Source organism: Salvia hispanica, chromosome 3 (assembly GCF_029641045.1).
Source record: "Salvia hispanica isolate PSC_SH4W2 chromosome 3, Shi_PSC_v1, whole genome shotgun sequence".
NCBI classification, from domain to species: domain Eukaryota; kingdom Viridiplantae; phylum Streptophyta; class Magnoliopsida; order Lamiales; family Lamiaceae; genus Salvia; species Salvia hispanica.
In genome coordinates, this window is record NC_142694.1 from 3,822,634 (window position 1) to 3,845,642 (window position 23,009).

General features: G+C 38.0%; 4 protein-coding genes across 5 annotated transcripts; 1 reads left to right on the plus strand and 3 right to left on the minus strand.

The window, feature by feature from the left end:
* Positions 1–4,255: 4,255 nt before the first annotated feature.
* LOC125211134 (transmembrane 9 superfamily member 8-like) lies at positions 4,256–8,028 on the minus strand. Its single transcript, XM_048110838.2, has 7 exons — positions 7,777–8,028; positions 6,587–6,751; positions 6,400–6,509; positions 6,195–6,303; positions 6,001–6,113; positions 5,734–5,884; positions 4,256–5,581 (listed from the first exon to the last, which is right to left on the minus strand). The coding sequence occupies exons 1-7, from the start codon at positions 7,906–7,908 to the stop codon at positions 4,424–4,426; spliced, it is 1,938 nt and encodes a 645-aa protein (XP_047966795.2). The 5' UTR covers positions 7,909–8,028; the 3' UTR covers positions 4,256–4,423.
* Positions 8,029–9,230: 1,202 nt separating this feature from the next.
* On the minus strand, positions 9,231–9,725 carry LOC125211136 (uncharacterized). Its single transcript, XM_048110840.2, has one exon. It carries the CDS (start codon positions 9,644–9,646, stop codon positions 9,338–9,340), a length of 309 nt encoding a protein of 102 aa, XP_047966797.1. The 5' UTR covers positions 9,647–9,725; the 3' UTR covers positions 9,231–9,337.
* A 1,223-nt stretch (positions 9,726–10,948) lies between these two features.
* Positions 10,949–15,309, minus strand: LOC125211135 (uncharacterized). The gene is made up of 6 exons (XM_048110839.2): positions 14,986–15,309; positions 14,496–14,551; positions 14,276–14,330; positions 13,718–13,798; positions 13,397–13,639; positions 10,949–11,303 (listed from the first exon to the last, which is right to left on the minus strand). The coding sequence occupies exons 1-5, from the start codon at positions 15,188–15,190 to the stop codon at positions 13,404–13,406; spliced, it is 633 nt and encodes a 210-aa protein (XP_047966796.2). The 5' UTR covers positions 15,191–15,309; the 3' UTR covers positions 10,949–11,303; positions 13,397–13,403.
* Positions 15,310–15,886: 577 nt separating this feature from the next.
* Positions 15,887–18,101, plus strand: LOC125213046 (uncharacterized). 2 transcript variants are annotated; one of them, XM_048113400.2, is made up of 5 exons: positions 15,887–16,464; positions 16,699–16,769; positions 16,860–16,995; positions 17,087–17,232; positions 17,870–18,101. In XM_048113400.2, coding segments are annotated over exons 1-5 (462 nt in total). In that variant the 5' UTR covers positions 15,887–16,356; the 3' UTR covers positions 17,871–18,101. The 2 variants fall into 2 exon arrangements, with proteins under 2 accessions (XP_047969357.2, XP_047969356.2); XM_048113399.2 differs by having other exon boundaries at positions 15,890–16,464; positions 17,087–17,255.
* Positions 18,102–23,009: the final 4,908 nt, after the last annotated feature.

A 23,009-nucleotide genomic window follows, 5' to 3' on the forward strand; every position in this document is an offset into this window, starting at 1 on the left:
TTGAAAATTATTTTATGATATAAATGTTTGAAACGCGTGAGTCCATAGGACCATATATATGGTTTTGCAATCAATTCTCTCCTTTAATTTATTTAATGTTAGTTTATTATTTCTAACTTGTTTTGAATACGTGGGTTCCCAAAAAATGGGCAACGACTTTTATTTTTGGAAAAGTATGTATAGAAAAATCATTACTTTTTTTTTCTTTGTTTCTAACAATAGAGTAAGCCTCAGCTTCTTGATTATAAATCATATACTATAAATCTTAATTTATACTATTGATTATTATATTTTTATAGTGGAAGACTGTGGGTGGAGCAAACCCCCTTGGCTCTCTGATACTAGTTGTTGGATTGCACATTAGTTTGATATTGTCCGCTTTGAATAGAGCTAAGTCTGCACGGATTTGTTTTTAGATCACCTCAAAGAGTCTCAAATTAATTAGGGATGGATAGCACTTATATACTAATCCAACTTTCCTCACTCATCCGATGTAGGATCATGAGCAAAAAAAGAAATATTTGTTCAGATATCCATATATGGATGGTCGTATTTCAACAATTAAAAAAAAAAAAAAAAAAAAAAAAAAAAAAAAAAGGACCATTTAAATGTCTAATGAGACCGTGCTTAGTCCCTGTAAACTTTAATAACCTCACGTTAACGAAATAGCTCGAGTGAATAGGAGCTAGCAATATATGCTTGGGGGCAAAAAAATGTGTACCTTAGAGCATTCCCAATGGAGGTGGCGAATTCTCGGCGATAAATCGCCGGTTATCGCCGAATTATCGCCGGCCATTGTGGCGAAGTCGGCGATAATTCGGCGATAATGTTGCCGTTGCTTCGCCGAGTGGCGTTCTAACGCCGGATTATCGCCGAGCGATCGCCGGCCACTGTGGCGACGCTCGGCGATAATCGGCGATAATTAAAATTTTTTTTTTTTTTTTTTGAACCCAACGGCTATTTTACATTCCACCCCTATAAATATTTCCTCCACTTCCTCCATTCATCACCCACAATCTTCATTCTCTCCATTTTCAATCTCTTCTCCCAATCTTCAATTTTCATCAAAATTATGAGCTTTTGGAAGAAAAGTTCCCGATCGGGTAAGGATAAGGGTAAGGGGAAAGAGTCGAGTTCACAAATTCCCAACACGGATGAAGCAAACGAGCAGTGGATGCAGTCGTTGTTGGCGATGGGTTCTCCTCCCGGCCAACTTCCATACGGGGGTCCGTCTCCTTTGCAGACTCCTCCGGCGCGGAGACTTTCTCCGTACTTCAACTCTGCCGGCAGAATGCCCTTTCCAGCCGACGATGTGTATCGGCCCCAGTTCGACACCCCCGGATCAACCCCAGGCGACCAAGAATCTCAGGCCGCGACACTGAGCGCGGAGGACTTCGAGGTGGAAGAAACGCCCACCGAGCCGCCTTCTAGGAGCGGGAGGGGGAAGGCGCCGGCGTCGTCGGCTGCGACTGATACGGGTTCCGATGAGAGGCCGAAGCGGGTAAGGACTACTTACACTCTGCAAGAGTCCGAGCTGATAGCCGACTGCTGGGCGGACACGTCACAGGACGCGGAGCGCAGCAACTACCAGACTGAGATCATATTCTGGGAGCGGATTGCCGCGAAGTACAGGAGCCACAAGACTGCCTCAATGAAGGACCATGGCAGCGAGGCGATCCGTCGGCATTGGGAGCGCCTCATGAGGGACTGCGGGCACTTCAACGGTATTTATTCTAACTTGATGACTCACATGACGAGTGGCCAGAACGAGCACATGGTCCGAGATGAGGCCATCCGGATGTATAGTAGCCAGTACTTGTCGACGAAGGGCTTCAAGTATTGGAACATCTACGATAAGCTGAAGGATCTCCCCAAATTCCGGACGGGAATGCACGACGCGCTGCACGGGAAATCGGTGCGCTCGCGACTTAGCGTTTCGGAGAGCGAGGGGAGCGCGGCCCACATCGACTTGAGTGGGGATGGTCCGCACGAGCGCCCGGAGGGAGTGAAGAAGGCGAAGGGGAGGCGGAAGGGGAAGGGCGCAACGTCGGAAGTCGCGTCGGAATCCGTCATCGACTTAGAAAAAGCCACTTATTCGAGCAATGTCGCCAATCTGACCCAGATGTACACGCTGTACTTCACCGGCGGCGGGACCCCTGAAGAAAAGGCGGCCCTCTGGAAATGCATCCAACACCTGCAGAGTACGCTGGGGCTCGATCCCGACGCCCCTCCGGCCCCTCCGTCTTAGATTTTTTTTTTTTAAATCTTTGTTTATTTGCGTTTTTTATTTGTAGTTTTTTTTTTCTCGTTGTATTATATTTTCCAATGATTAATACAACGATGAATTGTTCATTATTAGTCTATTTATTAAATACATTTGTAGGGAAAATTAAATAATATAAAAAATAATGATGTAAAAATGAAATGTTGAGTTAGGGAGAAATAAGGGAGAAATAAGGGAGAAACCAATGTAGCACTTGGCTAAAAACTGGGGATAAATTTTGGTGCTGATGTGGCGCTGATGTGGCAGGAGTTAGGGAGAAATAAGGGAGTTTTTAGGGAACTCCATTGGGAGTGCTCTTATTAGTTTTATGAATTACTAGCTCCGTCCCCTAAAATTTGTTACACTTTGACCCGACACAGGTTTTAAAAAATGTAATGAAAAGTGAGTTGAAAAAGTTGGTGGGATGTGGGTCCTACTTTTTAAAGTTAGTTTTATAATAAAATGTGAGTAGGAATGAGTTAGTGGAATATGAGGTCTACTGCCAAAAATGGTAAAAAATGAAATGTATCAAATTTTCAGGGACGGACCAAAATAGTAAACTGTATCAAATTTTCAGGAACGGATGTAGTATAAACTAATTGACTGTATATATGTGTTTACAATTGCTTGATATTAAATGGTATACGTAGTCATTCAACTTCAAAATAGTTGAACAGAAATAAATAGCTTACATCCAATGAAATATTAAATGTGGTGATATTTCTAAATCTTAAGCATCAAGGTGATGTTCGATTTCCTAGATAAAATAATATCAATATACAATCTAAGATTGAGTTGTGAGATTATTTTAGTTATAGGGGCCGGGTTAACTATGACTAATTATCCCGTGATTATCCATCTAGCTAGGGTTGAGTCGTAGGATTGAATCTCATTAATCACATACACTATATATTTAATTCGGAATTCGATCTTGCAAATCGAACACCCCTGAAGGATGAAAAGAGATGAAGCCAATGAAGACCAATACAAACATTCATTCTTAATTGTTAATTTGTTATGTAATTTTACGTCTGGCTACTAAATGTTGCTAATCTGAGAAGTCTTTGTGGACTTGAGACAAATTCATATATCAAGTTAATTTGCGAGTAACAAAAGTTAAAAAAAAAAAAAAAAACAACTGAACCATCCATGCATGCATTAATATTACTCCCTCCGTCCGCGAATAGGAGTCCCGGTTGGCCATTTTCATCCGTCTGCCATTAGGAGTCCCGCTTAGACATTTTATCTTGAGAGTATAAAAAAAGACCCCACTTTTCCCTTAATTTAGAAGCTGCAATTAATTTTACTCCACTTTGATTGCAAATAATAATATAAATGGGTCCCACATTCCACTATCACACACTTAAATGATTACGCTCAAACTTTTTTTAAAACTCGCACCCAACTCAACTGGGACTCCTATTCGCGGACGGAGGGAGTACTTATCTTTCTGACATCAAATTTAATTTTGTGAGTCCAAGAAGATGGAGAGAAATGGTCGGTCTTACATTATTTATTAATTTCCTACTCCTTAATTAATGTTTAATTTGACTATCACTGTAATTTATATTCGACACTTTAGCCAAAATATTATATTAATAAACAATTATCAGTTTATGTAATATTTTTTTAATAAATCTAGCTAGGATAAAAATCAAATTCAAGTGTAAAATAATCAAGAAGTTTAATTAGAATGAAAAATGCGAAGAAAATGGATGCCCGTGCTTATAGCGTGATTAAACATTTGGATTTACTTTCTGAGACTAAGTAACCTCTATTTTATTTAGATGAATGCAAAAGAATTTGATTAGTTATCGGCTAAACATAGGCTTCGAATAAAAAAAAACTATCTTAAGTGCATGGTCCTTATGATAAAATGCAAACTACAAACTAGTATAAACTATGATATTTACACTTAATTAGATTTCAATAATTGATATCAAATGAATGTGAGAAGTACAACAATTATAATATTCGTAATTTATAAGTGAGTTGTTAAAAAGTGTCACGAACCAGAATTAATTATCGACCAGTTTACAAGCTCTCCATCTTTGCTAAAAAGAATTACAAATATGACATTTTACAATAGCTTATACATTAGAATTCCAAAAAAAAGAAGAAAAATACAAAGCCTTGTATACAACTCAGGCTTAATCAAAATCACTCAATCTTGACAGAAGAATAAATGAGCCTGGTGAAGATGAAGCACGCATAGAAGCCAATGGTGCCGGTGAGCACGAAAAACGCATACGACGCAATCAACATGTACCCGAAGTAGAGGGCGCCAGAGACGGGCTTGGTGATCTCGAGCTTCGTGAAGAAGTAGAACGTCGCGTAGAGGAAGAGGTAGAGCGCGGAGGATCCAGACGTCAGGTACGACCTCCACCACCAGAGGTAGTCCTCGCTGCACAGCTGGAAGTAGCAGAGGACGATCGTTATCTCCGCACACGTGATGATGAGGATGATGAAAACGATGAAGAGGAACCCGAAGATGTAGTAGAACTGGTTCAGCCAGATCGAGGTCAGGATGAAGAAGAGCTCGATGAAGACAGCTCCGAACGGCAGGATGCCTCCGATCAGCATGGAGAAGACAGGGTTCATGTACCACGGCTGCTCCGGGATCTGTCTTGGTATTTTATTCGTCTTCACCGGGTTTTCGATGGCAGGTTTCTTGAACCCGACGTAGCTCCCCACAACGATGAGCGGGACTGAGATCCCGAACCAGAGGAAGACCAACGCAAACATGGTTCCGAACGGCACTGCACCTGAAGATCTCTGACCCCAGATGAGAGCATTGAGCACGAAAAACACACCAAACACGAGGCCCGGGAACAAGAAAGCTGTCTGGAGCGCGATTTTCTTCCACTCCGTTCCTTTGAACATCTTGTAAAGCCGGGCAGCAGAGTAACCGGCGAAGAGTCCCATGACAACCCAAAGAAACAACATAGCTGTCATGAGCCCGCCTCTGTTCGAAGGCGAGAGGAATCCAAGGACGGCGAAGACCATGGTGACGAGCATCATCCCGAGAAACTGTACACCAGTTCCGACATAAACACATAACAAGTCCGAGTTGCTCGGAGGCCTGAACACATCCGTGTGGACCAATTTCCAACCCGTCTCTTCCTGTGCCTCCTCCTGAGTCTCGAGCTCGTTGTACTTTGAGATGTCTCGATAAAGCGTTCGCAGCATTATCATTGCAACCATGCCGGAGAGGAAGAGCACGATCATGAGAGAGTTGACAATGGAAAACCAATGGATTTGATCATCGGTCATCAGAAGGTACGTGTCCCATCTCGATGCCCACTTCACCTCACTCTCCTGAAACCAGATCAATGGATCAGTGGGAAAGGATTCTCCACAACATTTGATTCGGGCAGGACAAGTAGATGTGACAATGACAAAAGTAGCACTAAGATAGCCAAGACATAGGAGTATGCGTAACGCGAACATTAGGCATTTGGACTCATTACCTGAAATGTGACATCATAAGTAAAAATGATTTCTTGTTTATCATCAACCTCTTGAGGAGAGTTAGAAGAAGAAACTGTTCGCTTAGCTTGGGAATCACATGTAGTGAGATGAGCATTCTCATCCCATTTTCCATCGTACTCGTGTTTGACACTACAGCATAATACATTAATCAGCAAGTTTATTTGCAATTTAGTAACTTAGGATTATATTTTAGCCTAAAAGAACACAAACCACTTGAAATAACAGTACACCAGAAAATGACCAACCTAAATGGTACGACCTCAAAACCGACAATCCTCGCTGAATCAGTCAACTCATCCTTGTGAAACTTGACTGTAAAGCTCAAGTGATTGTATATGAAGTATTTTTCATCCTTGCTCTGTGTATAATACAAAATGATGACTAAAATAACTCTTGCAAATTAATTGTAAAATTTGAAGGTTATATTTGAATAGCTTACACCGGCATACTGCCCTTTCAGCCCAACATGATGACCGAGCTGGTAGATAGGAGGACCTTCTTGTTCTGATCTTGGGATCGGAACGACCAAAGGGAGATTATCTAGGATCCTGCATCCAGAAAACATAATCATTGAATAAGGAAGTGATGTTTTAAAAAAAAGGACGCAGAAAAATGAAATTTATGTACTGTAACGTTTGGCATACATGTTAACACGATATTCATCCTCAATTTTTTCTTTGAATGCCTTTGCTTTTTTGGCATCGAGTGTAACTCGACAAACAACATTGCAGACTTGTGGTTCCCTCATCTTGAACTGCAGCAAAAGCATTAAGAAGTCAATAATAAGAGAAACTGTCAAAGCGCATTTGGGCATAAAGATAGAGGGCGGACCACATAGGGGGAGTTCTCGATGCGATCACCACGAAGTACTTCTCCAAGATTTTCACTGCTATCGACTATCTTGTTTGGGTGACAGTAGGGAAGAGAATAGTAGGTGTAAGGAAGCTGAGTCTTTATAGAAGTCAATTTGTTTACTTTCACGTTCAATGGATCTCCCTGCATTCGATTCAAGAAACAAACAAAGGGTCAGTAAAAGGAGTATTAGTACTGTCCAAGATCAATTAGAAATTTCTACAAATGGACTACATAAACTTAGGAACAATATTGAAGGCTAAAAATAAGCCAACACCAAAAATTTCAAATTTCATATGTACCAATGTAGCATCAAGGACACCAAATGGTGCAACCTGATGTCTTGTAACAAAGAGTCTAGGGATCAACTCTCTCCCTTGAGTGAAAACAAGTATAGCATCAAAGACCAAGGTATGTGGATTTCAATGATCACAACCAACAGAAAGAAAGGTTTCATGTCAGTAACTCTAACTTTTTAAAACTTGAGAATAGACAAGAATATTTCACAAGGCGAACATTCACAATCTGCCTGCAATAATGCCCTCTGCATGATTTTTTTCGCAGGTAATGCAATCTACATGCCACAACATTACACTATAATCCCTCATCTTAACCAAGAAATGATAATTAAGACTGTGAAGCACCCTTCCCTTCGTCATCTCCTGTTCAAGTTTCATCCAATCATACACAGGAGCTTGATGGTAAGAATCACGAGCAGTTTAAATTTAGTCATAGTCGAAGACCACCCGTATTTGTCATTAATTGTGTCCATCAATCTCCTGTAAATCCCTAAAGATCTCCTTCTACAGTCAAAGAAATTGCATTACTATACCTATAATACTCTACATCCTTCAGATCATTCAAAACTGCACTCCACAACAACATTTTTGTTTCTGACAATAAGCTTAAAAACTATGTCTCCACTCTCCATTGCTTAATTTAAGCCCAACAATCCATAAAACTCTCTATCTCCAACAAGACCAAAACAAACAAATGGCTACTGTTATCAACCATCCTCCTATACAATTTTTCCCCAAATCAAAACCTACATCAAAATTTAAACTTTAACCACACAAGAGCAAAGACAGTCAACATAACAAATATCAAGAAATGAACAAACCCAAATGAAAGTTAAGCCAGAAAATCAAGGGTTTTAAGAAAGATTGAACCTTTTGAAAATCTTGGGGGGCAACACCCGGGAGATAGAAGCTGAATGCGTTGTGGGAAAGGAGAAGAATGCACAAGGCTGGGAAGAGGAAAACAGCACGCATTGCATGAGATCCAACAGCAGCTCTTCCCATGGTGGAATGAAGCAGATACTCTGTGCTTCCAGATCCAGAGAGAAATGGGGAGGATCTGATCACTCGTGTGTATTTTAAGATTGTCGGTTGCTTAGTTAGTTCTACCTTCACTTCAAGATTACTACTTTAATCATTAATATTAATACTCCATTAATTGATTGATCTTCCACCTAACCTCTTTTATAAATTGTTTCTGCTTTTGGGTTAAATTAGATTTGCAAATTACTAGATTTTAATTGATCCTCCACCTCACTCTTCAATAAATTGTTCCTCCTTTTGGGTTAATTTAGATGTTAGTTTTACCATTACTATATTATTTGTTTTTAATTTAATTGGCCGAGTTATAACTCAAATTCTTACACTTTATACAGATACTAAGATATGCATGATTATTGAATAATTCAACTAAAATTAGTCAAATAAATAAATTGTGTAAATGGTAACTGTATATATGTATCATCATACAAATGTTGCTTGTAACATTGATGCTACATTGCTACGAGCAAAAATTAAGTAATCTAAGCATATCAAATGACAGTACAAATAATGCATTCTACTAATGATTCTTTAACTAGTCAAATTACTGAAGATCCCGCGTTTTGAAGGGTTAAACTAAATACATTCATTTATTTATAAAAAAAATAGGCACTATAGTGAAATATGGAAACAATCCAAAAAATTAGTAGCTCTTATAATATACTTGCTCCTTTCTAAAATAAAATATACAAACTTATAGTACTCCCTCCGTTCCATAGTAATGGAGGCAAAACTTTTCATCACGGAGATTTAAAAAAATTGTGTTAGGTGAGTTAAGTAAAGAGAGAATTAATTGAAAAATGAAAAAGGTAGAGAGATGAAGATAGAAAAAAGTAAGAGATAGTAAAGTAGATGTGGAAAAATGTGTTCACTTTTACGAAAAAGGGAAATGACTTTATTACTATGAAATAGACGGAAATGTGGAAAAACGCTCTTATTACTCTGGAACGGAGGGAGTATATCACAAGAGTTTCAATATATAATTGATAAAATAAGAGAGAAAAAAGAGTTAGAAAGAGAGAAAAAAAAGATGACCAAAGTAGCATTAGTAAATTATGGAATCCATATTATTAATGGTGCTCATATCTTTATATTTTTTAACTCTTGATATTTTTACTAGAAATATCTTCATATTTTTAGTTACATATTTTTAGTTAGAAGTGAACGAGCCAAGTGTGTTAGATTTGAACTCTGTGTATAGATAAAGCATTGACAAAGAAAAGTGGTAATGTAAGTTAAATTATTAGTCCTATATCTCACACATTATATAAATAAAACTTGTAGTATGAGGCAAAACGCATCAATTAGAAACGTTTTTAGAAGTATTAAAAATTTAAAACGAACAGAAACGAGTGAAAGAAGCAAAAGATAACACAAATTTAAACATTTAAACTCAGTTGCGAGGCTTCGTGTCCTCCGGCTCAGCCACGCCGGCGGCAACTTTAGCCACGTCAGCAGCGGTGGCCTCGGGTTTCTTCTTGGCGTACAAGGTGAAGTACCATACGCTAGCGGCGAGGGCGGAGCCGGCGAGGATGATGTACATAGGGCCGAAGGGCAAGCTCCGGCGCTGGTGGAGGACCTCGCCGGGGTGGTGCCCCGATCCCGGCGGCCGCTTTGAGGCCTCCACACCTGACCTCCTCACTTCCTCCGGACTCATCTTGTGCGTGTCTGCGTTTTTTCTCCACTCCTCATTTCCTGCCATATTAAAATTAGGTTAATTGTGAATGTTGTGTGTGAAATTTGCATTTGGTAAAGAAAGTAGGGTTGAATTTGATGGAGGTGCATGCAAATTATAAACGTGTCGTTTGCCTATGCTACAATATACACGTAGCGTTTACATGTGCTGTGCTAGTTTTAAAGGAAGGAAGAATCATTATTATACAATTAAGAAACGATTATTATATGCTGAATTATTACATACCTCAGAGCATCTCTGGTGGCGAACTTTCCACTAAGACTTCCACTAGAACTTCCCACAAAAAACTTAAATTCACAATGGGAAATTGGTCTCTAAAACCATGAACTTTGCCTAAAATTTGGTATTTCCCATGAACTTTGAAATTGGTATATAATATCACGAACTTTGCATTTTGTTTGGTATTTCCCACGGCATGTTTATTACTATATTTTACTAACTTACGAGGCTTTTATCATACTTGACACAATTAAATCAACGTGGTTTTCAACGTGACTTTTTATGCTACATGTTATAAACTTAAAAAGTGATTTCAAATATTATAAAACATATCACGGTTGCCTATGTTAAATAAGATTTTGATGAAAATATCTTATTTGAGTGAGTTCGGGAAATACCAAACAAAATGCAAAGTTCGTGATATTATGTACCAATTTCAAAGTTCATGGGAAATACCAAATTTTAGGCAAAGTTTATGGTTTTAGAGACCAATTTCCCATTCACAATTATTCAATCTACAAAATTAAAATTTACAGAAATAAATGAAATTCAACGAGCCGTATTTATAGAGTTCTTAAAAAAAAATTGAATTTTAACTCGGACGTTAGACCGTGACGTCCGACTGACGCCATAATGGCGGACGTCCAGTCAGACATCGCGCGGATATCCGACATCCTCACGGGAAGTCCGTGTCCGTGTCCAACCTTTTCCTTCACAATGGCGGACGTCCGGTCGGACTTCCACGACGTCTGACCGGGACGTCCGCCGGTGGAGATGCTCTTAGAGGATTTAATTCTATTTCTATCGTACTTGGAATATTATTATAAAATTAATAAAGTGAAAGTAAAAAATTACTGAAATATTATCAGTAGAAAATACTCCAAGATTCATCTTTTTACAGATAAAAATGGAAGGTGAACCAACTTGTTTTCATGTTAAAACAGAAACAACTGAATTTTATCTACATATCTGTTATATTTTCGACTACCAAATCTAAACGTGCATAAATTTTATCTACATAGATTCAAATCATAAAACAACAGAATCAAAGAGAAAAACACTTCATATACTAAAAAACAAAAGAGACACTTGAAAACACTAAGCGGAGAAAATTTCCAGAGGCAGTAATTCCAAAGCCTGCCTTAAAATTCAGTCTTGCAGAATTTCCCAGCTAAAATGTTACAGTACATAGCTTTAACTAGAAGTTGATTCATTCTGAAAAGTTGCATGTTCTAACAAAAGAATGGAGGTTGAACTTGGCTTACGAATTTCAAGCGAATGGCTAAACACAGTAGGCTTGTTCATTTAACCTCATCAGACACCTGGCTAGTACGACGGATATTTAATATACCACCAGAAAATCGCCATCTGCGATCAACTAAATATGTCTGACCTTCCTTGAATTTCAATGCAATGGGAAGCTGGTCCTCATGATCAATGGAACCTGCAGGGAATATGAAAGAGAAAATAAGTGAAAAGTTACAGTGATGAAGAATGATATGCTTCAATTCTAGCGAAAGATCAATTTTACTAGATGCTTCACCCCAACTCCAAAGTTACACGGTGAATGATTCTAGAATGTATTTTACAGGTAACATAATACTATTCCAATACGATCCAAGCACATAATAATAAATATCGCAGAACTTGAAAAACTATGCCAGCCGTCACTCAGTATACAACTGCTTTAAGTAAACCACTACATTCACTACAACTAATGTCATAAAAGGCATTACCGGATAGCAGGGTAGAACATAGAGCCTAGCACCTAATGAGGGCCTAAACAAAGTCTAAGCATGAAAATAATTGGGACATCCAAAGGCCTATAGAGTTGGGGGCTGGGCGAGAAATAATTAACGACAAAAACAGTATTATAGAAATAAAGACAAAAAAAACTTGGCAATGCATTTACTAAGATTCTCTTTGCACTAGAGCCTAGCACATAATCAGGACCTACGCAGAGGCTAAGCTGGCAAAAAGTGGGGCCAGCTAAGGCCCATCAGCATCTAAGTTTCTCACAGAACTATGTTAATTGTTTCCTGAGTGAAGAAAGATTTAAATAAAAATATCCACTACAGAAAAGAATATACCTATTGACATGGCAATTCGAGATCTCCCTGGTGATATAATTAAATTAAATTCCTAAATAGCAACACCAATGGATTTGATTGAGGGGAGCAATGCATGGAGTCTATATGATAAATGGAGGTAGGCCGTAATGAAAATGGACCAATGTTTAATTATTTTAATTCCCTAAACCTTATAGCTAAAGGACAAGCGCCTACAGTATTTATCACAAAAACAAAAAGGTTTAATTGTTCATAAAGTAGTTCCTGACCAAAACTTGCAATCACCATTGATCGTAAAAGAAAAATGCCCACACAGAAAATGATAGATATGGAAATCGGATAGACAACACGTGAAAAAAACTAGCATATATACAGAAGGGGCCGTTATTTTAAATTTTGGAAACCTACAGCCGCTGAAGATTTAATAGGCTGAAAAAAAATTGTTCGGTAGTTGCACGAGCTTGTTTAGATCCCACCACGCCACCCCCCCCCCCCCTCCCCAAAAAAAAAGAGGGTAGACTGAAGCTTCCATGCAAATAAGCCATGCTCCAATCAGCTAATACAACATACACTGTACAGGAACTATAATGCCATATCTAACCGACATCATACATATCTCATTTTAAATCCTTTCCTGCTTTTAACCCATCCAACCATTGTTCATTCTTCGCCCCTGAACATAATAAGTTCAGCATTCACAATTTTCCAACTTTGGAAATAAACCCCCACTTCCCTAAAAAGGTGTTTCGTGTCCAATCCCGAGTCATAGTCGTACCATTTTGATGAAGGTATGCAGTAAAAACGGTTTCTTGCAATTAGAAAACCAAAGGAAATGTTTGCATAGAAAAAGTTTTCTTGGTCCTTTGATCATATAAATACTGCTTCAGGGTACAAGATTTTCCCCAACTTGTTCGGATAAAACAGGAAATTACAGTACTATTTCGTACTTGAAACTTAGGACATTTAACTAGAAAACATGACAATGCGTGAACTGGCCCAGTAAATTTCAAATCCATGACCATGCAAAAAAAGACTAAAGAATTTAAGTTCTAAAGGATGATCCATCTTACATTTACACAGACAAACCACATATGGTATGGCTAGTTGGCTACTTCAGTAAAACGCAAAGAACTGTCTCAGTAGCTACTCAGTGACAGTGACACCTAAAATTCACATTGGGCAAATTTAATGTCATCAATTCGTTTGGCTATTTCCAGATTGTGGTTAGAAAGACTAAACACTTACCATCTATAGAAAATTAGGAATATGTCATTTGGTCCCATTTTTTTACGCCCATGTTAAGAAAATATAAGACCTTACTATCTTGGCTGTTAATGAAGGTTTCTTAGTTCGAAAAAGGTGTTTTGCATCGAGTAGTTGAATCAGCTAAGCAGCAAAGAAAAGGTCAACCAGACATTTACGCGCAACATCACAATAAAAATATTGAAGGTTGAATCACAAAATCTACCATAGGATCAGTCCAGAACTAGGATATCCTCCTCTGAATCTGCAGGTTGTAAAGGTCCTTTAACACCATTTTTATTATCACCAAGTAGCTCACGTGCTGCTTTCTCAAGAAACTCCTGAGCAGCAGAACGAACAGATAGCTTCTCGGATGACTGATATTTTCTCTTCTTGCGGAGATTTTTGTCCACATGCTTGAATCCCCGACCCTCCCCACGACTAATTTCCCGCATGCTTTGCTTCTGTTCTGCAAATTAGGTAGTTAATCAAAAGACAACTAAAGGAGAGGTTAAGGTTTGCTACACCATGAATTAGAAAAACATACCAGAGGAAAGATCAGGCAGAGAATGCTCAATAAACCTGGCTGCTGCAGGGGTGTTGATGGTTGTTGAGGGTCTCAGGGGAGCTACAAACACAGCAAGTAACATTTTAGGAAATAGTGGCAATGAAGCCACTGATCATAGTTAGTACCAGATATTATCATACTAATGAAATATCTTGTGTGTCAATATTTAGAGGTAAAGGTCCTAACTACCAAAGCCCTCATGAATTGATTACTGTTCAGAACATATTCACACTGCCTTACTCATCCCATCAAGATTACCAGGGACTATAGGTTGCAAGTCAAAGCAGAATACATAACAAATAACTATGACAACGGTAGAGGTGCTATGCAAGCAACGGAAGCAACTGAGAGTTGCTCCAAGATCATTGTTTGAACCCTTTAAAAACCTTAGTATATTGTCCATGCAACAGCATAAATTAATGTTTTTACAGAAGGTTTTCTTCATTTGGATTTGGCCTACATTACCCCAGTGGACTTTAAATTCAATTGTGTCTCATATTTGTTATATTTGGGAGTGAAAGGCGGGCTAAAACATACCTTTGCTCAAGTCTACGCATCTCTGCAGTTTCTCTTCGTACAAGCTCAATCTTTCCTGAAACCATAAAATAAAACCACATAAATTGTTGGGTATATACCATATTCAAGGTTTAAATTAGTGAACAATTCCATTGAGGTGAAAATGCAGCTGGATCAATAAGTAAACAACACCAAAAGAAGGTTGAGAAACACAAATGAAGCTGGTAGTAGAAACACATACAAACTCTTTTTTCACCGAATGATCATCTGGATTAACACCTCTGCATCTTAGTTTCACTGCACAACCACAAAGAACAGAGAAATCACATACACATACACACAAAAGAACAGCAATTCAATCAATTCCAAAATTTCGCTATGATGAACATACAAAAGAAAAGGCTCAGCATCTTTGCTAATTGATGTGACACTAAATATCATCCCATAAAAAACACAAACTTGTCCCTTTCTAATGAACAAAAATTAGGAAGGAGAAAACTTCCATCTTCCCTAAGCGATACACGCAAGAACAAACACGCGCGCAACCATTAAAAAAACATGCTGCCCCATGCCGTTTTCGCTTTGGCAATCAACAAGAAGGCTTGAGCTCTTTCAAGATTTAATAAATACAATTAAGTAATACTCCAATTAGACTATAAAAAATACTAATCGATGCATGCAACACCAATTCAACAAAAAAACATGAAAAAAGCAGAGAGAAATTGGCATACAAGCAAAGAGAGTAGTAGTTGTTTTGGCAATCAATAAGTGGATTCGGGCCCTCTCGAGAGGCTCCATGGTTGCAAGGGTTTCTTTGTCATAGCAAGATAACAGCTCGTCCAAATTGGCCTGCACCTCATCGATGTTGCTACGAGTTCTATTCACCGCCTCCATTACTGATTCCGGTACCACTTTACTGACGCTGCCGGCTTCCATTGCTCTGTTATTTAGCCGAATTTACCTTTCTCGCCTTCGTCTTCGAAGAGGGGAGGAGGGCTAGAGTTGTGCAGAATGAGAATTTGGGGTTTTGTGAGAATACAACTGTTTCGTTTCTGGAGAATCTAAAATTATGAGAGTTTTGGGATTTTGTTTTTAGCCCAAAAGTTTAGAAAAATGCGAATTATACCCTCATCTTTGATATTCTCCATCTAGACCTCACTTTTATTTTATTTTTTATTCTATTCTTTATTTTCTACTGTATGTGAGAAAGACTTACAGTACAATCTAAAATCTTTAAGATACGCTTTATTTTAACTAAAACAAGAAATAAAAAAAAATTACTCCCTCCGTCCGCTATTAGGAGTCTCATTTGTTGGCGGCACGGGTTTCAAGAAATGTTAAAAAAAGTGGGTGAAAAAAAGTTAGTGGAATAGAGGTCCCACCTGAATATATTAGTTTTAAATAAAATGTGAGTGAAGAAATGAGTTAGTGGAAGGTGGGACCCTATTACTATTTATGGTAAAAATGAACCAGGACTTCTATTCGCGGACGGACTAAAATGGCAAAACGAGACTCCTATTCGCGGCGGAGGGAGTATTACATAATTAAAAAAAGTAAACTTACATTAAAGTATCACTATGTATGGATTATGAAATGAGCACAAATAAAAGATTTGGTTGTGTAGAAGTATATACCATATCTTCTGCCCTTTCAGCGCCATGAGCCATCTCCATTGCCCTTCTCTCTCCACAAATCCCTATCCTTGTAGAACTCCACACGCGCTGTTTTTTTATCTCTATCTGGACCTAAATTTATGTTGGAGGAAAACTCCATCAAAACCCACAAACATAATATATATGGAAAGTTGTATGTTATTAGGAAATCAATGGTGGAGGATGTACATATACATATACACCAAGATGTCTTCTTGCATCCAACCACAAACGCCTCCCTCCGCATATACCCTTTCGTCTTCCTCGCTCTCTTCTACTAAAACCTTTAAGAGAGGGAGAGAGAAACCACTCCCAACTTGTTCTCTGCTAGTTTTTTTTTGCATGTGGGTTATGTTAAAGATTTGATTTTTTTTCATATATAATTTGGGTTTCTGTTGCCTTCGGAATTCTGGATTCTTGCTTGGAGAAACGGATTAATTGAAGCAGAACATGAAGCGGGCTTCTGTTAATTTTGATCAATCGCATTCTGCCGATGTTGAAGCTAAAGAAAAGTTGAAATATCAAACACTCTTGAGAGAATTCCTTGACTTGCAAAAGGTTCGATAGTTGTGTTTTATTTTATTTTTATTCTCATTATAATGCTCTCTGCTTTAGGGCTTTTATCAATTCTTGAAGAGACTTATAGCATGACAGCATGAATTGTGGTCTATTTATCTGTTGAAATTTCAAACTAGTAACAAACTATCATCTTCATGATGAAATATCAGAGTAAATTTGAGTTTTGGAAATAGGATTTTGGATGATGAATTGGTATGTTACTCTTTTGCTCAGGTATTTGTTTCTAAAAAGAGGAAATTGCAGGCTGCAAAGCAAAAGAGAGAAGTAGTATTTGCTGAAGTTAGGTATAATTCTCATTCTTTGTTTTCTTGCTCCTGCAAAACAAGTTCAATTATGTTTCTGAAATGTGTAACTAATAACCTTTTCTATTTCAGATTCTTGAGAAGGAAGCATAAGTATTTGTTGAAAAGAGAAGCACCCAATACAGATAAAGAAACCACTGCATTGCAGGGTGGGGGCAATCCCATTCCCAGCACCATTGATCAACCCCTGCTTTCAGATTCGCTCCGGGTAAATATAATTGCCTAAAGACGTGATTAATAGTTGCTGGCATTTGGCTCGATGAGGGATCAATTTAGTTAAGTTGTATTTTATGTTGCAGAGAGATAGCAGGGCAGAAGAAGGAAAGGGTCATGTATATCAAGAGGATGTTAGAATCAAGAAAAGGAAAAAGAATCCTTCAACTCTGGATAAGGCTGAGGGCGAACAAAACATCTGTTGGCCTGATCAAGTCACTCCGAAATTCTAGTTGAGTCACTCTGCTGCACTATGTGAGTTCGTGTCTTTTTATCACTGTTGATTTGTTTTGCTGTCTCTAGCGATTCATAACTCGATGAGTCTTGATAGATAGGTTGAAGGTTATGGAGCATGTGGAAACTGGCTGAGATTAGATACGTTTTATCCTAGGGTACATAACTTCAAGATAAGCGAGTTATCAGACCTAAAATGTTTGTTCTTGTCATATTTTTCCATATCTCATCTTCCATATCAAACAGCCCTAGTAGTACATGATTTTCTGTTTTAGAACGATGAGATTCACGTGGGATCTGTTCCGATTAGAGTAGAATGTTGTAATGTCTAGCCAGTAGTAGTGTTCTCTCTTGATCCTTGATCCGTTTGATATCAGTTTCTTGATTCTAATGTCAAGAATTTTGGAACTGAATATGTTGTCAAGCTTCTATATTTTGTCTATCTGCTGAATTTACTTGAGAATATAAAATTATTTGATATGATCATTATCTTATTTTAGTGAATTAAATGGTTATTTGGATCATAGACATTAGACAACCTATAACTGTGGAATGAAAAGTAGGTTTATCTTATGCATTTATATGCTTGCATAGTTGCATGTATCAACATCCTCACCATTATTATTGATTTGCAGGTTCAACAAAGGTTTAGGCAAAAAATACGAGTGCTTCGAGCTCCTTGATTTTAGCAAGGGAGATTCGAGCAAATGGGCATAGCAATAAAGCCCAGAAAGTAGTGGTGCGAGGGTTTATTTATCTTTTTTTGGGTGATTGATTTATCTGTTTTTTTTAGTTTTATATCGACTCATCAGCTAGTTAACATGATTATAAATTTATAGAACACTTATTATTTCCTTGCAGCATAAATTTTTATGTCAAAATTTTAGCTACGCCCGCATACTTCACATTACACAAATATTTAATTGTCTAACAAAAAATATTTATTTTTTCGACTTTGGAGTAGGGGAGTCAGTGGCGGAGCCCGGTGGGGGGAGGCAAATTACCATTAAAATTTATTGAGTGTGTTCAATGCTAACGACATGGAAACAACTCCAACGTGAAAATTATAAAAAACCGTGGGTGAGAAATGGATGATAAGAAAACAAATTAGTGAATAGATTTTTTATAACATAGCACATATTTTACTACTAATATTTTATGACATGTTTTGATAGTATTTTTAATTAGATTAAAGAATTATTATCTACTATAATATTTTTTTTTATATAATAAAGAGCATTACATTAAAATTGATTTTACTAATATCATACTTTCTCCGTCCCCAAGGAATATGCACATTGGGTATGGCACGGCTTTTAATGCAAAATTGATAAAATAAAAGAGAGATAGAGAGAAAAAGTAATTAAAGTATTATTAGTGGGAAATGAATCCTACCACATTGAGAAAAGAGTTTCTAAAATTGAAAATTGCATATTCTTGTGGGACGGATGGAGTAATATTTAACAATATTTATGAAATCAAAGAATTATTTTATCTTCTTAAATAATAGAAACCATTCTTTTATGATTATAAAATAAAATGATTTATGTACAAAATTACAAGTGAAAAAATCAATAAAAGTTACTAACGTGAAAAAACCCATAGACATAAATAAATAGAAGAAAATTAACAAAATTTACTATTTGAAAAATAAAAATACACAAATGAATCAGAAATGAGTCGAACTTGGGACATCCCAATCAGGATGCCGAATATCAATTCATATGCGCTAGCACTTCATGTTGTAAATGATAATTACATATATTATATATATATTTCCTCCGTCCCAAGTTACTGAGTCGTATTCCATTTTGAATTGTCCCAAGTTACTTAAATCATTTATCTTTTTGGCTAAAAACAAAACATCTAATTACACTCACTTTATTCTTTCTTTTACTTTACCCTCTCTCATACTTTATTCTCTCTTCTACTTTATTTAATTCACTAAATACAACTTTCTTAAATCTCGTGCCGAAAAGAAAGACCTCAAGTATGTGGGACGGATGGAGTATTAAATATTTAAATGAGAGAGGGCTCAAGGGGCCCCTGGCCCTATCGTGCCTCCGTCCTTGATCTAGTTTAGAGTTTGTACAATATATAGAGTTTGCATTTAATTACATCTGTGTATTTATTTCCAACAACACTACTGATAATATATACTCCCTCCGTTTGCGAATAAAAGTCCCGTTTTTTCATTTTAGTCCGTCAGCGAATAAGAGTCCCGGTTCACTTTTACTATAAATGGTAATAGGGTCTCACCTTCCACTAACTCATTCCACTTACATTTCATTTAAAACTAATATATACAAGTGGGACCCATATTCCACTAACTTTTTTCCACTCACTTTTCTTAACATTTCTTAAAATCCGTGCCGTCCATGAATGGGACTCCTAATGGCGGACGAAGGGAGTATAAAATTGTTTTGGTGATGAATTAAAGTATATGCGCAGGTTTGGGATCATGGCATCCAACTTTCCAAGGTTCATCACTATGACTCTTCAAGATGAAGGTTATTATTTGCACCACTTGGCAGTGTACAAGGGTGAAGCTGAAGAAGATAGAAGTCGAGCCATCCATCATCAATAAAAACTACTTTCACCTACGCTATACAGCATTGCCCTTTTTAATAACGGAGCTAAATGCGTCTGCAGCCGAGTCACTGCTGAAGGTCTCACCGACTCTGAATTTCTTGTACGATTTCCTTTTGATTTATCATATTATTGTATCTTCACGTCTCATGTTCACAAGGAATTTCTTGAATTTTGGTTTATACTATTATTTAGTACTATTTTGTAAGTACTAATCAAAATTATTTAAGAAAGTAGAGTCTACAATTAACCTTAACTTTTATTTTTAATAATAAATGCTTATTTATTTTATCACGAGAGATTTATACGGATGAATTAAGGCTTATAAATTATTAACCAATAAATTGCAAAATAATAATGAATCTTAACAGAATTTTTTTTAATAAATAAATGCTTATGAATAATTGTAGTTTTTCACTCAAAATTTGTTGGCAGAAGCTCCGGTGATCAACCGTGTAACAAATCGAATACAAGAAGAGTAATTCAAGAAGAGTAAGAGTGTAGATGTGAGGGAATTGTGTTTCACATTGAATGAATATCGAAACCCTACAAATTGGGGATATAAGCCCTTAGCTGGAAAAACAAAACAAGAAATCTAACTATCCGTCAACTAGAATGGACGGCTCAGATACAATCCATCTAACAAGATCAAATCTAACGGCTCACAAAATGACTTATTACTTAAGCTAAAAACGTCTTTCAGCTTACACGCTTTCTTCACTTTGTCTCTCCAAAAATCAGCCAAGGCATGGGTTTGATTCCTGCTGTCAACACATTCACAAATCTCCACCTGACTGCTGAAATCTGAACTCACTGCCTCCTTTCACACATGCCAACCAACTTCATGCACAACTCAAACTTCTCTTTGGGTAAAGGTTTGGTAAGCATGTCTGACGGGTTATCTGCAGTATCCACCTTGAACACAACAATATTTCCCCTTTCAATCTCTTCTCTCACGAAATGATAGCGCACATCAATGTGCTTGCTACGCTCATGGAAGACTTGGTGTTTCGCCAAACTAATAGCACCATTGTTGTCACATCCAATGGAAATAGATTTCTGCTCCACACCAAACTCTGCGGCAATCCCTCTAAGCCAAATACTCTCCTTCACAGCTGCTGTCATGGCCATGTATTCGGCCTCTGTAGTGGATAAAGCAACCATACTCTGCAACCCAGACTTCCAGCTTATAGCTCCACCATAGAGTGTAAAGATGTACCCGGTTTGTGACTTCCTATTATCAAGGTTGCCCGCAAAGTCACTGTCACAAAACCCAACCAAAACATCACGTCCAGGTTCTCCAACATCTTTATACAGAATCCCAAAACCACTAGCACCTTTTAGGTATCTCATAGTCCATTTCAAGGCTTGCCAGTGCTGCCTTCCATGATCTGCCATAAAGCGGCTGGTTACACTAATGGCTTGGGCAACATCAGATCTAGTGCTTATCATAGCATACATGATGCTCCCCACAATGTTAGCATAGGGTATTGATTGCATTTCTTCCCTCTCTTCTTGGCTACTTGGCTTCTGTTGGCTTGATAATTTGAAATGCTGACCCATAGGGGTCCCAACTGCCTTGGTATCTTTCATGTTGAACCTTTCAATTATCTTTTGATATAGTCTGGCCAAATTTCCCTCTTGCTCCTGTCTCTGACAATATCCATGCCAAGTATTCTAGCAGCACAGCCAAGATCTTTCATTTCAAAAGCTTTGCTTAGGTCTCTCTTGACTTTCTCAACTTCTTTCTTGCATTCCCCTGCCACTAGCATATCATCTACATATAGCAAAAGGTATGCAACCACAGCTCCACCTACTTTCTTGATATACACACATCTTGTGAAACCATGGCTAAGGATGTGTTCATCAAATTTCTTGTGCCATTGTCGGCTGGCTTGTTTGAGCCCATAGATGCTCCTTTTTAGTAGACACACCTTGTTCTCATCTCCAGGCCGTATAAAACCAGGTGGCTGCTGCATATAAATGGTCTCCTCTAAGTCCCCATGCAAGAAGGCTGTTTTTACATCTAACTGTTCAAGTTCCCAGTCCCTTTTTGCCACAACTGCAAGTAGAATCCTCATTGAGGCATGCTTCACCACAGGAGAAAAAACTTCATTATAGTCTACCCCTTCCTCCTGTGTGAACCCCCTAGCCACCAATCTAGCCTTGAACCTGACTCTCTCATTGTCTGCAGATTCTAACTTCTTCTTGTAAAGCCACTTGCAGCTGATAACCTTCCTGCCATCCACCTTATCTACAAGAATCCAAGTTTCATTCTTGATTAGTGAATCAATCTCCTCAATCATTGCTTGAAGCCACCTATCCTTTTCTGGACAATTCATGGCAGCCTTATAAGAATTTGGTTCAGAGAATGCTACTTGCTCAGCTACACACAATGCAAAATACAGCATCTCTGAGTCCACATATCTGGCTGGAGGTCTAATATTTTTTCTCCTAACTCTGTCCTTAGCCAACTGATAATTGCTCAAATCTGGCTGGACACTTGTCTGAGTACCACCAACACTCCCATCACTACTAACTTCAGTAACCTCAGAGTCTACCTCTCCACCAGTTTCTGATTGATTCTCCACCTCAACACTAGGATCTTCAGAAGCTGGTAATCTTTCTTTATCTATCTGAGTCTAATTAATAGTCTTGAAGTGCATTTCTGATTCAGTGAATACAACATCTCTACTGACAATAATTTTGTGATTCCCAGGCTCCACACACCAGAGCCTATAGCCCTTCACACCTGGCTGGTACCCCAACATAACACACCTCAGTGCTCTGGCATCAAGTTTAGATTGCCTTAAGTGTGCATAAGCTTTGCAACCAAAAGTTCTGAGATGAGAATAGTTCCCATGCTCACCATACCATCTGAAATCAGGTGTATCCCCTCCTATGCTTGAGGATGGACACATATTTATCAATTTCACTGCTGTAGCAGCAGCCTCTGCCCAAAATTTCTTTTCCATCCCAGAAGACAAAAGCATAGATCTAACCCTCTCAAGGATTGTTCTGTTAGCCCTCTCAGCAACCCCATTCTGCTGGGGGTTCAGGGGCACAGTTCTGTGCCTTTTGATCCCTCTCTCTTGACAAAAAACTTCAAATTCTTTGGACAGGAACTCTAGTCCATTGTCTGTTCTAAGGCATTTTAAGACCCCTTTTCCTTCAGTCTGCATCAGC

Excerpts from the sequence above, each read along its gene's own strand:
- LOC125211134 (XM_048110838.2), bottom strand. The coding sequence starts at position 7,908 with ATGGGAAGAGCTGCTGTTGGATCTCATGCAATGCGTGCTGTTTTCCTC. Across the intron at positions 6,752-7,776 it reads CCCCCCAAGATTTTCAAAAG|GGAGATCCATTGAACGTGAA; the intron begins GTTCAATCTTTC and ends AATCGAATGCAG. Across the intron at positions 6,114-6,194 it reads TGAAAGGGCAGTATGCCGGT|AGCAAGGATGAAAAATACTT; the intron begins GTAAGCTATTCA and ends TATTATACACAG.
- LOC125211136 (XM_048110840.2), bottom strand. The coding sequence starts at position 9,646 with ATGGCAGGAAATGAGGAGTGGAGAAAAAACGCAGACACGCACAAGATG.
- LOC125211135 (XM_048110839.2), bottom strand. The coding sequence starts at position 15,190 with ATGGAAGCCGGCAGCGTCAGTAAAGTGGTACCGGAATCAGTAATGGAG. Across the intron at positions 14,331-14,495 it reads ATTCGGTGAAAAAAGAGTTT|GAAAGATTGAGCTTGTACGA; the intron begins GTATGTGTTTCT and ends TTATGGTTTCAG. Across the intron at positions 13,799-14,275 it reads ATGCGTAGACTTGAGCAAAG|CTCCCCTGAGACCCTCAACA; the intron begins GTATGTTTTAGC and ends CTGTGTTTGTAG.
- LOC125213046 (XM_048113400.2), top strand. The coding sequence starts at position 16,357 with ATGAAGCGGGCTTCTGTTAATTTTGATCAATCGCATTCTGCCGATGTT. Across the intron at positions 16,465-16,698 it reads AATTCCTTGACTTGCAAAAG|GTATTTGTTTCTAAAAAGAG; the intron begins GTTCGATAGTTG and ends TCTTTTGCTCAG. Across the intron at positions 16,996-17,086 it reads TGCTTTCAGATTCGCTCCGG|AGAGATAGCAGGGCAGAAGA; the intron begins GTAAATATAATT and ends TTTATGTTGCAG.